This window comes from Colobus angolensis, unplaced genomic scaffold (genome assembly GCF_000951035.1).
Source record: "Colobus angolensis palliatus isolate OR3802 unplaced genomic scaffold, Cang.pa_1.0 Scaffold74, whole genome shotgun sequence".
Classification (NCBI taxonomy): domain Eukaryota; kingdom Metazoa; phylum Chordata; class Mammalia; order Primates; family Cercopithecidae; genus Colobus; species Colobus angolensis.
Genome location: NW_012121154.1, coordinates 11,196,194 through 11,212,874, shown reverse-complemented (window position 1 = coordinate 11,212,874; position 16,681 = coordinate 11,196,194). Strand labels below are relative to the sequence as shown.

The 16,681-nt window shown below is 36.7% G+C and overlaps 1 protein-coding gene across 1 annotated transcript in view; it reads left to right on the top strand.

Moving 5' to 3' along the window:
• The window catches only part of RELN (reelin), a 536,970-nt gene that overhangs the window by 245,358 nt on the left and 274,931 nt on the right, over positions 1-16,681 (top strand). Inside the window, exons 5-6 of the mRNA XM_011927764.1 lie at positions 696-728; positions 4,247-4,325. Of these exons, the coding sequence (XP_011783154.1) occupies positions 696-728; positions 4,247-4,325 (112 nt within the window). The remainder of the gene's footprint in view (positions 1-695; positions 729-4,246; positions 4,326-16,681) is intronic.

Below are 16,681 nucleotides of genomic sequence, written 5' to 3'. Positions count from 1 at the left end.
AAAACTATATCCAAGTATTATTCTTGTGTCAGCATAGTATTATTAACATGGAATTCACGGAAATATTGCATAAATTGAAAAACAAGTCTAAAATAATTAACATCAACAAGACATTCTTCAAATTTTTCTTGTAAGTTTTTGCAGACAATTTAGAAGATACTGGAAATTATAGTTAAAATCTTCTGGAGACACAGTTCACGTTAGGAAATTCATGTATAAAGCCATTATTAATTTGTATTTTCAAAGTTTCAATTTCAACATAAATTTTCCTCCTTTTCCAGCTAGTTTGCAAATAAACCCTTGTTTTCCTTGAAGCTTCAGATTTGGCTTGTTCATATGCACTGTGATACTAGTGAGAGACTGCATATCATTGTGCCAGGGTTTTGTTATTCATTATTGATTAATTGGCAAGTATTCCTTTTGTTCAAGAAAATCTTTAATTAATGATTCAGTGAATCTTTGTGAAACTCTTCTCTGATTTAACCAATAAGCGTTGGCACAAAATACAAGATCATTAAATTTATTGTCTTCTATTTTTTCAAGAGTTCTAGAAACTCCTAAAAAGATGAAAAAGTCTGTAGCCATTTGGTTTGCTTAATGTGACCTAAGTTTTGTAACTGTGTTGTGACTGTTTATTACTGGATTTTGCTTTCGTTCCTGATCAGTTGTCTTTCTTCTTTCCTCTCTTGATTCAGCTCCAACAGAGGCCACTGTGCACCCACATCTAGGTAAGTGTTTAAGACTCTGATGTCATTAACCTTAGTACCTGATCTACTTGTTTGGCTCTTCTGGCTATGTGAGCAGATGTTATAGAGGCGAGGAAGCTGTCCTTTCTGGTCGCTGATCATTCACTGAAATTAGACTTGGATACAGATTATACTTGAATACAGAACCTCCTTGAGGAAATGTTCATGTTGCCCAGCTGGGGGCTCATGCAGGAACTTTCGCACCTGTTAGTACCCTCAGCCCTGAGATCCTATTGAATGTAAGCGTTTGCATTCTGATGCTGAATTTTCCCCAGAATCCCTTATAATACTAGATGCCCATCATAAATATTAGAGCATAGAGCTAGTGGGTAAGAAGCCATGAATATGGAAGAATTAAAGTCATTTAGGATTTGAGATCTGTACCAAACGAATGTTAAAAATTAGTCGGTGTGGTGGCGTGCACCTGGAGTCCTAGCTACTTTGGGGGCTGACATGGGAGAATCATTTAAACCATGATTTCAAGGCTGCAGTGAGCTATGATTGAGACAGTGTCCTCCAACCTGGGCAGCAGAGCAAGATCCTGTTTCTTTAAAAAAAGAAAATTGAAATGAGACTATTTAAATAAATACCTCCTTCTTAAAATGGCACCATGGATTTTTCATAATGTCATGCTCTTAGTGGCCCACAGTTCTTGAGGCAGGGTGTGAACTGGTTAGTATCACAGATTCTTGAACCAAACTACCTGGGTTTATCTCACTTTTACCACTTGCTGGCCACATAATATTGAGCAAGTTACTTAACCTTTCTGTGCCTCAGTTTTCTCATCTGCAAAGTAGAGTTAAGAATAGTACCTACCTCACAGGGTTGATATAAGGATTAAATGATTTTGTGTTCATAAAGTGTATGGTAAATAGTATAGTGGTGTTTGGAAGTAAATCAATACACAAACAGATATCCAGTGAGGCTTACCCAATGCCTTTGTAAATAAAAAAGTCTCTAGAAAGCAAGTGCTCTTTAAGCATTAATTTTCTCATTTGTGTCAGTGAAGACTTATTTTAAAAGCAATTTCCTACACTATAGTATTTAATAAGAATAAAAAGAAATCATCCTAGCTGGTTGCAGCCTTTTCAAATGTCTCTCACTGTGGGACTTTCCAGGTAGGTCAGTTATTTGTCTCTTGGGCTTTTCCTTTCAACCTATAAACCCAATTAATTTATTTTTCTCTTTGGAAAATCTGCCTTGAGAAGCTCTACTTTTATGTAATGCTACAGCTTGGGGCTCCTCTTACTTGGCAGACAAACCCAAGCGCTTAGAAGCATGCCTTCTGGCAGCCAAGACAGGCTGGTGACCCGCAGTGGCCCAGCCGAGTCTCACCCAGATTGGGTATCTGAGAGAGCTGTACCCTGTAGCCATCTGAGGCACTGCCTCTCATCGCTCAGAGGAATCATTAAATCACTCCATGCATGGAATACATCACAGCGTTCTCTCCAGTGTATATCCATATTCTCCCTGTTCTCATGCCTAGGGCTTCAAGTCTAAGCATCCAGTCCTCTCAGTACATGCTGATTCACTGGTTTCCATGACTACATTATGTGCTTGCCTGCTGGCATACCTGGTATAAAGGAGGCAAGGACTGCCATGGGTGGGGATGTCACCAAAGAGAATATGAAAGTATGATTCCTGATATTGGGAAGTGACTTTAATTACCCAGTGAGTTCAGAGAATTACATTTGAGTGAGCCTAAAAAACAAAGTGTCACCTTTAAAAGAAAAAGTTATGAGAGACTTTTGTTAATCAGATATTATTTTAATTTTTCCAAAAGACAGTCTGTTAGCTAGTTCAAACAAAAGACAGTCTGTTAGCTAGTTCAAAGAAGTTATAGTAGCTGAAACAAACTTCCTAAGCAAACTGTGAATCAGATGAGAGCATTGTTAAAGTACTAAATTAATTTTTACAACATGAATAGAAATAATTATCATATCTCACACAACCTTTAAAATGAGCACACTTACATTGTAACCGGCCATGAAAGTGATTTTACTTATTCATCATCTATTCAGTGAAAATATGAACTCTACAGTTGGTGAAAATATTGCACTTGACATGCCCAAAGTTCTTCTAGAACTTAAAAATAGGTATTCAATATATCTCAAATGTGTAGTGATAATATATTTAAAACCATGTATGGCTTCCTGGCATTCCTCCTGACTTCTAAATTGATTTTATTTAGGAATTTTACTTATTCATATAGATAAATTCTCTTTTGCAGTTCTGAAAGAGAAAAAAAGTTAACAAATTTAAAAACATTGAATAAAAGATGAGTGAATATAAGGAAGGAGAGAAAGCAAGCCAGGGCAAGAAGGATACTGGGAAAGGGAAGAAAAAATGGATCAGTAGATTACAGCAATTTTAGCTGACAATAAATAGCCAGAATATTCTATCCAATTCCATGCTTTAAAGTGAGTTAGACACTGACACTGTCTGGGCAGTCACTTGGAAGCCATGGATGAGTATATGTTGAAATATGGGTATATTAGTTCATTCTCATGCTGCTAATAAAGACATACCCAAGACTGGGTAATTAATAAAGGAAAGAGGTTTAATTCACTCACAATTCAGCATGGCTGGGAAGGCCTCAGGAAACTTACAATTATGGCAGAAGGGGAAGCAAACACATCCTTCTTCACATGGTGGCAGCAAGAAGTGCCGAGCAAAAGAGGGAAATGTCCCTTATAAAACCATCAAATCTCAGCCAGTCATGGTGGCTCAAGCCTGTAACCCCAGCACTTTGGGAGGCCGAGGCAAGTGGATCACCTGAGGTCAGGAGTTCAAGACCCAGCCTGACCAACATGGCAAAACCCCGTCACTACTAAAAATATAAAAATTAGCCAGGTGTGGTAGTGGATACCTGTAATCCCAGCTACTCGGCAGGCTGAAACAGGAGAATTGCTTAAACACAGGAGGCGAAGGTTGCAGTGAGTGGAGATCGAGATCATGCCACTGCACTCCAGCCTAGGCAACAGAGCGAGACTCTGACTCAAAACAAAAACAAAAACAAAAACCATCAAATCTTGTGAGAACTCACTCTCACGAGAACAGCATGAGAGTAACTGCCCCCATGATTCTGTTACCTCCCACCTGGTCCCTTCTACGATACATGGGGATTATGGGAACTACAATTCAAGATGAAATTTGGGTAGGGACTCAGCCACGCCATACTGATAGAAGACAAGTCCCGTATAGCCTCTCCTTGTAGGTTGGTGCTGAATTTGGCCTTCCTGCCTCCCCTGCCTAGTGGCAGCTTCATAGGTTTCCTTTTAAGGTCTTTGGTTTTCCCAACTTCTAGGTGTCTAAACTGCAGAGCTTTTTACCCTTGTCCCTTAGTAGTTTGAGGGACAAAGCAAGTATAATCAACTGCTCATTTAAAATTTAGTTTTAAAATACATTATTCTTCATAAATACAGCATGTTGACACTTGTGTTTAGCTAAATATACTGTTGTAGTATATTTCTTTCCTAAATACTTCCTTTTTCTTTTAGCTGAAATACATAGTGACAGCATTATCCTGCGAGATGACTTTGACTCCTACCACCAACTGCAATTAAATCCAAATATATGGTAAGTTACAGAAACATTCCTCACTTTGGTTTAATGCAACAAATGACGCTGACTGCTTAATGCAACAAATGATGCTGACTGCTCCCTTAAGGAGCAGTTACTTAAAATTAAATTGATCTTTAGTGCTAAGGTATCAGTGAGACTTGTTAAGCTATAGAATTGGGCTTAATGTAGACTGCATATAATGTCTATTATTTGACTTCTCTAAGAACTGAATCCAGGAGCTCCTCAAAGCTGTGGGTGTGGTTAGATATTTTTTTCAGTTTTGCAGTATCCTTACATAGAAAATATTATGATATTATATGTCTAATAATTTCATTTATGCCTAGCAAAGAAGGGAAATCGTTTATCTGAAATGACAAATGATTTGAGTCATACTGCCAAATAATTTCTAAATTATTAGGTCAACTCATTATGTATCCTCCAGTCTCTCCTTCAAAAGCTGTTGAAGTGTAACTCTGTGGGATTTTTGAGGGCAAATAAATAATGAACCAAAACTCACTCATTGAAAACTTGTCTAATACATAAATGGATGCCTGAATTTGTTGGCAATTTGTTGCATTTTTGCTGACTTTGAAGAAATAGATCTATTGACCCAGAGTTACAATGAAAATCAGTCTGCATCATTTGGAACAATATCTGAATTTGGATTTTCTATTATACTAAATGCTTTTTGTTTGGACAAAAGAGTTCAAGATAAATTAGAAACTCTAATGTAAATTAAGTTCAAGCAATATAATAAGGCTAAAAAGAAAATAATCATTTCATCCTTGAATGTCAGCATATGATACTCATTTCTGTCTTATTTTCACTTTTTAACAAATATTTAGCAATAATCATTTTATTTTTATAGTAATTAATAAGAGGTATGATTCTCTCAAGTAATGTACGGTTTAGTAGAGAAGACACTAAGACTACATCTTTAAAAATCTTGTAGTACAGGATAGAAATCCTTAAATGTGACTGAGGGGAACAGACAACATGCTAGAGGAATTCCAAAGGAAGCAGAGATGACTCTGGTGGGAGTTTATTGGAGAAAGTTGCCTTTGACCTGAGAGTTGAAGACGACATATAGGTAGAGTGTTGAGGCTTCAATATTACACAAGAAACTTTTATTTCTTTTCTAGAAAGAAATATAGATCTAGATAGTATAAATATAGAAAAAAATATTATCAGGCTAGCCAGAAAGTCTAGTTATAAAGTCTTACAGTTTATATGCCACTTAAAGAAACAGTTTGCCAATAGAACTCTGCTTCCCTAAATATAAATTTTCTTAAAACAAATTGAAAATCTTTATTAATAAGAAGCCAAAAAAAAAAAAAACCTTTCTAAGTACCACTTTACCCAGGGAAAGTTTTTTACTTCTGACATTTTACTTTTTTATATTCCATTAATATAGATGTTATCATATGATTTGTTTCTTTCAGGGAAAATTCATTTGTGTCAAGCTAATTCATTTTCTTCAGTGAGTTTTCTTGACAAATACAAAATGTGACTGTTACGTGGTGCAAATTCTGTTGTTTTTTAAATCAATAACGTGTGATTGATTTTTCTTCACCCATTTTCATGACTGATCTGATAGATGCTTTCTTGACCAAAGTTATGGATTTTATGTCTCTTTTACTTAAGCTATGGTTTTTCCTACCTTTTTTAAAAAAAGTTTTTTCCTACTTTTTAAAACAATTCTTTTTTATCTTTAAAAGCCGAATCCTTCTGCATTTTATCAGATATGCTTCGGAGTAATTTTACTTTATCCCTTATTGCCCACAGTCTCCTTCATTTAGCCTCTTTAAGATACAAAAAAAAAAAAAACTGTGTGAGTAGGGAACAGTGAAACTGTCATTATTTGAGAGATGACTGTTCTGTTAAACAAAAGGTGACAGAGGCCTTGATGTCAGACTACCCTGGCTTGACTCTTGACCACGCCACTTGCCAAATGAATACCTTGAGAAGAGCAAAAAGCGGCTTCACCTCTGTGAGCTGTTTCTGTGCAGTAAAAGCAGGCAAATACCGTGCTTGCAGCATTGTGTTAATATTTCAGTATGAAGAGGTCTAGTGTATTGTAGGTGCTCAATACACATCAGTTTCCTCTCTCCCTTCCTCTCTTTCCCTCCTTCCCTGTCTTTTTCCTTCCCTTTCTCTCTCTTTCCTCTCTTCCTCTCCCTTTCCCTTTCCTCCCTCTTCTTTCTCTCTCCTACTTTTACCTCCCCTCACCCTCCTTTTCTTCCTTCTTCCCTCCCATCCTCCTTTTCTTTCTCTTGTGATGTATTCGTACATTGGACTGTTTGTCTCTTCTAAGCCCAGACATGATGAAAACATTGTTATTATTAAAATAGTTTTAAGCTAATTTATTTAACTGAGTCCCCAAGTCTTCCTTTCCCTGCATTTTCATAAAAAACAAATGCCAAATTAAATATATTTATATTATAAAATCTATGGAATATATATAGATCAAAATAGCATTACAGCAGAATCATAAAGGAGGGAAAAATACAGTGTTAGATGTCTTGAGCCCCTTAGAAGCCAATGTAAACATCCTAAAGTCAGAAACAAGCATCTAGTAAAATCAGACATCCCCATGAAATATTTTCAATAAACTAACAAAGCCCTACTTTGTTTTGGAATCTGATAGGCAGTTTTAACTCTCCCAAAGCTTCTATTTTCTTGCTACATGTTTTGTCACATGAGTTTTGTTCCTTATAACATTGTCTTTGATTCTCTTTACCCCAGAAAAGAATCAGAAACCCAGTGCAGCTTTGTAACAGTATGGAAAATAGAATCCTTGTGGCCGACACGGTCCCTATGCCACTGCCACACACCACCAGATAGAAGCAAAGTGCCTGGGTATGCTGCATTTAGCCAAATTCCCATAATCAATACACCACCGAATAATTTCCCTCAAAAGAAAAACTGTGCTACTTATAAGAACATATTTCTCCCATGGGATTCTCAAAGCTTTATATGAATTATTTACTCTGTACTTCTTATTGTTAAGCAAAAGAGAAATTAAGAAACTAGCTATGTCCGTACAGTCTTAGAGAGGTAGGTCAGTTTAAAAGTTCAAACGCTCACAAAGTATTTACTTCCATTAACTTTACCTAATAAATTCAACTTTTAATTCTATTTCACATAACTCTTTAATATTCAAGTTTATCTCATGTATTGTATATAAAAAATGAAGAACATAAAATGATATTATTATGAATGAAGGTAACAGGTAAGTTACTCTTTCAAGTTTTTTATGGCAGTTGGAATAGAAATAAGAAACTTTTTATGTCAACTCAATATTGAATGTACTATCTGTTCAGTTTGAATATTTGAAATTGTTTAAAAATTTAAAAATTTATGTGGTTAAAAGTTTAAATAATCCAAAAATATAAGCAGTAAAAATAAGCCTCCTTCCCACACTAGACCTATATTCTTTCTCCAGCGTCAACAACTTGGGTAATAGTTTCTGTGAGTCCTTCTGGAAGTTGTTTATGCTTATACAAGTGTAGCAGTTATGAATTCTGCCCAGAAACTTGAGTATCAGAGAAATAAAGCTTTCTTTATTCTTCCATAACCCAACCTAATTTCTTTATATTCTCCTCCTCCTGCCATGTTGGTGGAAACTTAATTTCAGTCAACTCTGGCTTGTCATCTTCTATTTTTTGTTTGTTTGTTTGTTTTTGTTTTTGAGCTTAATGTCAGGTGTCTTATTAGTGCAGAGGCAGAAGATAGAATGAGGATGCACCTCTGGTCCCCAGCCATCTATCCGTTCCTGCAGATATCCACTGAATCTTGCGTTATCTCATCTAGTCTGGTGACTAGTCCACACAGCCCGGCTTTGTCCCTGTCCTCACCACTGTTACCGAGCAGTGGTTCTGTTTTGAGCCCAGCCTGAGGGCATGGAGACTGTTCTGCTGTTCCCAGTCCTGGGCCATGGGCATCTTTTCTGTGCTGTACTCTGGTGTGCAATTGTGCAACTCTGGTCCTTCTGCCTCCCTCAGATGCAGAGCATAGATTCCTTCTACTCTTTGCCTCCGAGATCTCTCTGGGGCTCTGCTAGGGAAGTGGCCCTCCATATCCCCACTCCCCCAGTGGCTTCTGATTGACTTGTTTGAATGAGAGAGGAGAAGTAAAGTTTTAAGGGAAGAGAGTAACAAAATCCCTTCATGTGAATATAATGGCAGCTCAGTCTTGATGAGAATGAAGCTTCTAAGCTTTACCCTGAACCACAAGCAGCTATACCTCTGGAGCTCAACACGAATTGCATCAATTCCAATGTGCCATTGAACCCAAGAGGGTGAGGGAGAGCACAAATGAATGAATACCACTTTACCAGTGCTGTTAGCATGTGTGTTCAATGTGTCTGCACTACTGATGAGAGAGGGCATCAATAGTGCCTTTGTCATACAGCAACAACCCTCCAAAACCTCCCCCAACAAAATGGGAAGAAAAACCTCATATAACTAAATTCAGGCAAATGTAAGGGACCACAAATACATTTTATTTTATTAACACTTATGCAGCTACTATTTTTTAACACTTTACTTATGCAGCTACTATTGAACATCGACTACATATACATAGATTCTTTATGAATTAATTTATTGCATTGTAAGAATAACACTGCCAGTATTTTATGTGAATGGGGAAAATCTTGAGTTTTTGAAAAATAAATATACCTAAGAATCAAAAACTAGAACCATCCCAGACGTTCATCAACCGGAGGATGGATACACAGTGATATGTCCACACAATTGAATACTATTAACATTCAGCAATAAAAAGGAATGAATTATTGACAGTTGCAACGACATGGATGAATCTCAAAAATTTTACGTTGAATGAAAAGATGCCACGCCAGGTGCAATGGCTCTCGTCTGTAATCCCAGCACTTTAGGAGGCTGAGGCAGGTGGATCACGAGGTCAAGAGATCGAGACCGTCCTGGCCAATGTGGTGAAACCCCGTCTCTATTAAAAATACAAAAATTAGCTGGGCATGGTGGCATGCACCCATAGTGCTACTCGGGAGGCTGAGGCAGGAGAATCACTTGAACCTGGAAGGTGGAGGTTGCAGTGAGCCGAGATCACACCACTGCACTCCAGCCTGGTGACAGAGACTCTGTCTCAAAAAAAAAAAAAAAAAAAGAAGGAAGGAAGGAGAGATGCCAGACCCAAGAGTTCTATGAAATCCAGATTAGGCAAAATTAACACGATAGAAATAAGATCAGTAGTTGTTTCAGGGACAGAGAGTTGACTGGGAAAGAACATGAGGCACCTCTCTGGGGTGATGATTATGTTCTATATCGTGAGGGGATGTGGATTACATAGATGGATGCATTTTCAGAACTTGAGATCTGTGTATCGCACTGTGTGTAAATTTTCCTCAGTAAAAGTTTCAATAATAAGAAGAAAGGCAATGAAAAAAATAAGACATAGGAGATATTTCTGATTCATAACTTGAGAAAGAGAGAGACTGCAAAGGAACTAAAACATGAATGGATTCTAGTTTTCTCAAGAAGTGTTTTACCCTCTAAGCAATTACAAAGTCAGAGAGGATCTGTGTTTTATTTAAGTTATCCCTTTAATGCTTATTTTCTGAAGATCACAGAAGGCATCCAGACTCTAATATCACCAGGCTCTGATATTCTAGTGGGAAATGTAGAACTATTAAAAAACACAATGATAAATGGCAGCTAGATGACAACAGATGTTTCCCTTCCAGCACAATGATAGAACAATAATAATAGCAGAGATGCCCTACTCAACAGAGATCAGGGAAGAATAGGAGTTACTTCTCAGAAATAGCATCTTAGATACTGGGTTGTGATGCCAACAGAGATGTGAAACATCAAGAAAGTCACAAATAAAGTTGTCTCAGATCCTGTGGTACAAGAAGACCTCCATCAGTTAGATAATGAAACAGAAAGGCCCACAATTTACAACAAAGGAAGCTAAAGCCATGGTTGGCATTGCATTGGATTGCTAGAATCAAGAAAAGACTAGAACATTTCCATTTTCATATATAAATGACAATCTTACAGGACCAGGGAAATAGCAATCACAGACTCTGCCACATCTGGTATTCTCTTGAAAATACCAATTTTTTGGAGCAATTAATATGAAATCAGGAAAAAGACTGGTGATTTGGCTTACTAACATTCCTTTGAGAAAAATAATTGTCTGAACAACGAGTGTAAAAATACTGAGATTTCAAGATGATGGGTGAATTATTCTAACTGGAGCTTTATTTAATAATAGCTTAGCCCATAAACGAAAATAAGTCAAGCAAGCAGTAAAACCACTTTATAGTTCATTAGTATCTTGGACAACCCCCATGCCATAAATAATAAAAAACAAAGAGGACTCCTCCATTTAGTAGCCAAGTGTGAGAACTACAATGTAAGTGGAGTTTCTAGGTAATCAGAAAGAAGTAAGACTGATGAACAAACAAGGGAGAAATAAATTGGATAATAAAAGTATCTCCACTGTGCTCAGTATCCAACATGCCCATGGGCAGTGAGCCAGAAAGACAGTGCTGGTGAAAGGGAGCATAAACCTTTCATTTTCTCAAGAGCAAGTAGCTACAGGAAATGGTGAATAGATGAAAAAAAATCAAACACAATAAATATTTTCTCTGATGATGTACCCTTGCCAGAACCTCTAGTGTATCTGTGCATTTTCAGGTTATGGAATTATAATTTAATATTTGGAGTTTAATGGTTCACTATTTTGATCATGTGTGAATCTCTGCTTTTTCTCTAACCTGCTCCCTCTTGATTTCTTCACCACTTTCTACTCTCTCTTACTTTTTCTTCTCTTTTGTTAATAACCTTTTTCTCTTATTACAAAACTCTCCTCTAACTTTCCTCGTTAGCTTCCTCCCCCTCATTTCCCTTTTTCTATCATGATGTAATTGCTCTGGGGAAAAGTTTCATCTACAATAGAAAGGTTAACCAGGGGGTGTCCAACTAATAAAATAAGGTGTGAATCTAGAGGTTTATTACTTCCTTGTTTAATTTCTGGTTTAGGTGACAAAAACAAGAGCTCACTCAAAGGAATTAAATGTCAAGTACATTTGAAACAAGTAAGAAAATATTTCTTCAAGCAGCATGTAGTGCAATTTACCATAGTAGGAGGTCAGAATATTGTGTGCAGTAGTAAGATTTTAGAGGTGTTATTTTTAACCTAAATAACGTTTGTCATTCGCACCTGTTAACGAAGAAGAGATCAATTTTTTAACTCCCTAGTGAAATAAGAAGAGTTATCTTACCTTCCTCAGTGAAAAGTAATGAGAAAGAATGAGCTATAAATGGAGTTTGTCATTTTCACATTTACAGCATGTGTTAGCTCCTTAGAAAAAAAGACATGACATAGTTGAAGGTAATATTATTCTCAGACTTATATAATGAACTTTCCTTGCTGTTTCTCTAATAAGATTCCACATTTACCAAGGGAATAGGATTTTTTTAAAAAATAAGCTTGATCTTTCATTTCTTGAAAATGATCATATAAATTGCTTAGAAGTATAATGTTTTATTATAAAACATTATCTATATTGTAAAATATGGTCAGAAGTTGAGTATTTGGTTGTTGAGGTTTGAATGGAAGGTACAAAGAGTTCTGGTGTCTCAGAATAAGTCAGCTGGCAGCCCAGCTACCAAATGGCCGGCAAGATCTCATTTACTTTGATGAATTCATCAGTCCTTGATCTGGCCTTGCTTTGCAAGTTCATACCTCAGATTCTTGTTAGCACAGGCAGTGTGATCTGTACCTGGGGTTGCAGACACATTATCTTTGGGTCAGGAAATTACAAGAAACTTTTCTTTTCCTTTTTCAGTTTTAAAGAACCTTTAAATAATCAGAACAAAAGTTAAAATTATCCAAATATCTCCATTTGGAAATGCTGGTGAATGTGGCTCAGAAATGCAGGCTTATAGAATGTCAGATTGCTTCTGGTGGAGCTGATCATCAGACACTGACCCCTTCAGTGGCAATACATTATGGAGAGATAATATGATGTCCTTGGTCTTGAGGACAAATTACATGTATCTCAAATGAGAATTTGATGATAACTGATTGTCAGTGAGTTTCCAGGTGATTAACTTGCTTCAGCAGAGTACCTGACTACAGGCTGAGTGATTTCACTATGATCTAAAAAGAATGAGTCGTGCCATTAGACTGCTCTTGAGAAAACAATATTTCAGTTATTTATTTACTGTTATCAGGATGATGTCACTACCAACCATTCATAAATCTCTGGTTGTGCAAAGGAGCTCAATTTTCTTATTCATCCTCCTCCTCTTTCCTGCATCCTGAGAGCCCATCTGAGTCACTGCTCTGTGGGGACCCCAGACTACAGGGATATTTCACCTCATCTTCCTCTGTGCCCGATGAATGGTGGTTGAGCATATTTTCATGCCTAATAATTTAAAAATCAGGATTAAAAAGCCCAGTTATATCTTCAGAAGTATACTCTCTACTGTTCAAAGGTATCATCACATGTAATTCTTTGTCCCTCGAAAAAAACAGTCACCTGAATAATAAATAGCAAAAAATAGAGAACTAATACCAAAATAACAAGCTTGCGATTTGCCAAGGAGCTTGTTACAGTGGAAGACAAAACCCGGGTTCAAAGCATTTGTTTTTCTTTTATGTTTATGGTTTGATCCTAGTTTTTTTGGTCAGCAAGTACCAGTCTTTATATTTACTGATTCTTTTATAATTTTGTTAGTGAAAAAAGAGATAGTGTACATATGAAATAGATTGTGATGAATTATCTAAGAATATATATAGCCAAAGGGGTACTGAATTTAATTGTCATGTACTTCAGTCCAGTGAATTCACTCTTAATGTTTTTTATGAAGTAGTCCATTCATCTCTCTACTTTTTATACTTTTTTATCAGCAAAAAATTATCCTATAAATGAAAAAATAGTTTTTAAGAAAAGTTATTGTAAATGTTCAAAATAAATGTTCACAGTAAAAATGACAAACATTCCTTGAAATGCACATTGTTTTTATAGAATTGGAATTTTTCCCTCACTAGCTGCATAAGGCAGAGTGGGAACAATACTGGACAAGAAATCAGGCAACCTGAATTCTAGTCCTGTGTCATCATCAGAAGGGAATGGTGCGATGTGGTGATATTTCAAGTCCCCTCTCACTTGATGATCTGTAAACTCAAATAATAGATAAGCTTCATGTGGAACCTAAGCATGTGATAAATTGGTTCAGAGACAGTTTAGTAAGTTCAAGCTTTCAAAGATTTTTGAGGATTGCTGGTATTTCCCTTAAAATGTCTTTTTATCATATTGTTCATGGCAAAATATATTTTTGAGGTGGGCAATCCATATGATACTCCAAGGTATCTGGCAGATTCTTATGTTCTGTTTTTCATATTGGGAAATATAAAAGGGGAAAAGCATTCTTAGATTAGAGAAACATTTAGTATTACTTTTACTATTAGGCAGAGAAGCAATTCATTTATAATCCTTAGGCTGGGAGGTCACATTCCTTTTTAAATTGAACAACAGAAGTCTGTTTAACTGGGATTATTGAAAACTACCTTCTTCCCACAAATCTCTGAAGAGTATGTTACCTAACTTTACAAAGCCCAACATTTTCCTGAGAAAATGAGAAAGTAGAAAACATTTAATTGTGAGGTTACAGATTTGCATGTCAGCAGTAAACAACAGCAGTTTTTGTTTTTGTTTTTATTTTTGTTTTACACTGAGCCTAAAGAAAATTGAACCACTCATTATCCAGCAAATCAAATCCTAGTTCTCAGGAACTCATAGAACTTTTCCATAAAGGAAGAGTAGAATTTCAGATTACTTGTGGTCTTCACAGAGAAAATTTTGGGGGGTTAAATACCTCACTCCACTCAACCAAGTTAAATTGTTAGACACAGAGGCATTCTGAGAAAGTGAGGAGGGTAGGACCGAAGGAGCACTTATGCATTTAAGTATTGTTTCAGATTCTGGGGTGAGCCAGGAATTATTTTTCTTGGAATTTGAATGTTTGTTTATATCCATAGGTTTTTAAAATTCATCTCATCTTTCTGGCAGGAGTCACTATTCTCTTCTTGGAAGCCATGACCACCAGTTGCCCTCTGTACTGTCTTGCCTGGTCTCCATCAGGATCATTGTGTTCATCATGAAATTATGATTTATCTTTCCCTTTATCATAATGGCATTCATATGTGTAGTTGTACAATAGTTAACTTTATTGGTAGAAAAAATATTAGGAAGATCACCTTAATGGGCAGCACAGATTAGTTAAGAATATGCATAGAAAGGAACCCCACCACCAATAATCATGGAGAAGTAAATGGAGATACACTTGGATTGATACACACTGAAGGATTATGATGATGGTTAGAGCTTTCCAAAAACCAGACCACGGGCAATCTGGTTGTTCCCCAGGGATTCATTCTTGAACCTTTTCTCTTTTTACTTTGTATATCCTCCCTTATCCCCAGGCCCCTAAAGATAAGCCCTCCCATGATTTCAACTAGATCCTAAACTGTCCTATCAGTCCCAATCGCCTTTCTCTGAAAGTTCAGCTGATCATCTCCAATTTTGAGTGTAACCAGAAAGCAGGCAGTTTCCAAGCCCTCTAATTCTCTAGAGTTGTGTTGTCCAACATGGTAGATGCTAGTCACGAACGGCTGTGGAGCACTTGAAATATGGCTAGTCTGAATTGAGATGTGCTGTAAGTATAGAATATACCCCACAATTTGAAGACAGTATTTAAAAATGTAAACAGTGTAATTAATAATTTTTATATTACTTACATGTGAAAATATAATTTGAATATATTGAGTTAAATGAAACACTTTGTTGAAATTAATTCGTTTATTTTTAATGCAGCCATTAGAAGTGGAAAATGCCAAATGTAGCTTACATTAGGTTTTTATAGAGCAGTAGAGGGTGTGCACTTTGCTCCATCCCACCTTATTTCAAGGCACCATTGTATCTTACTTGAGTTACATTAGTAGCCCCCAGTCTTGTCTACCTCCAGCCCATACTTTGCTATAGTAATTTTTCTAAAAGGGATTTGCCACATGACTTTGGAAACAAAATAATTAGTTCTGCAATTGACTAGCTGTGTAACCTTGGACAGTAATTTAATATTTCTAAATCTCAGTACTAGCATTGTCTAAGTGGAGATAAAAAATGGAGAGGATTTTATATCAATTAATTGAGGCATTATTTGTAGAGCTTCTATCAGCACCTATCACATGGTAAACAGCGCATGAAGCCTTTGTGAGCTGGTTACCACTTTCTAGCCACATCCTTTGCTGCCTTTCTGCATGGATCAACGTGGTTCCAGTCATACTGACCCCGTCAACTAATAGTCCAGCTGTGTGTCATAATTTCTGCATTCCATGTGTCCTGTCACACACTCATCTTTCTTGCTTGCTTGAGTAACTCCTATTTCTCATTCAGGACCAGTTCTGGGACCATCTCCTTTGGACGCTTTCTCTTACTTCCCCAGTCTCTACATTAGGTACCATCGCAACCAGTGTATGCTCCTGTTATGAGTGAAGAGCAATGACAAGTGTCACAGCTGTTGGAGGTAGCAAGTTCTAGGTCCAGATAACAAACTCTAGGTTCAAATTGCAGCTTCACGACCATGTGACCTTGAGCAAATGCCTAACTTCTCTGTAGCTAAATCTTCTCCTTAGTAAAATAAGATACTGATAACTGTCTTAGAGAGTAAGAGGCATTTGAGTATCTGATACGTCGTAGAATGCAATAAATAGCTATCGTTGCATTGACACCCTCTATTGTAACTGTTTGTTTACTTCTCTGCCTTTCCATTTGAAATGTAAGCTCCTGGAAGAAAAGACAAGTGTTTCTTTGGTCCTTGTATCACTAAAGCTTAGTGCAGTGCTTGTGAGCCCTCAACCTAAGTTTGTTAAAATCAAGAATGAATTAATAAATGATGGATGAATAAATAACACCATTGGCATCTAAGAGAGGGTTGAATTTGACCTCCTAGAGGGATGGACATTCAGAGTAAATTAAAATAATTTATGTTGACAAACCCAGTCAGACTGTGAGAAATTCAAGTAAAGGACATTTAAAAGACCTTGGCAGAAATCTGACAGATTTGTCCCATCAGTCCTTGGTGAAGCCATTGTTTCTGGAGGTAGCAGCCACACAGTGGGTAATATCTGATCATTATAAATCTTTTAGTTTCTTCAGCAGGATTACCAATGCCTTTTTCCATTTATTATAAATTTGTGGAGATATAAAGCACAATGAAGAAGAGAAGGGTCTAGAGGATTGTTGAGTTCAATGGGAAGAATAGCTGTATCTGTTTTCTTTTCTCTTGTGTTTTTATTGTTTGTTTGTTTGTTTG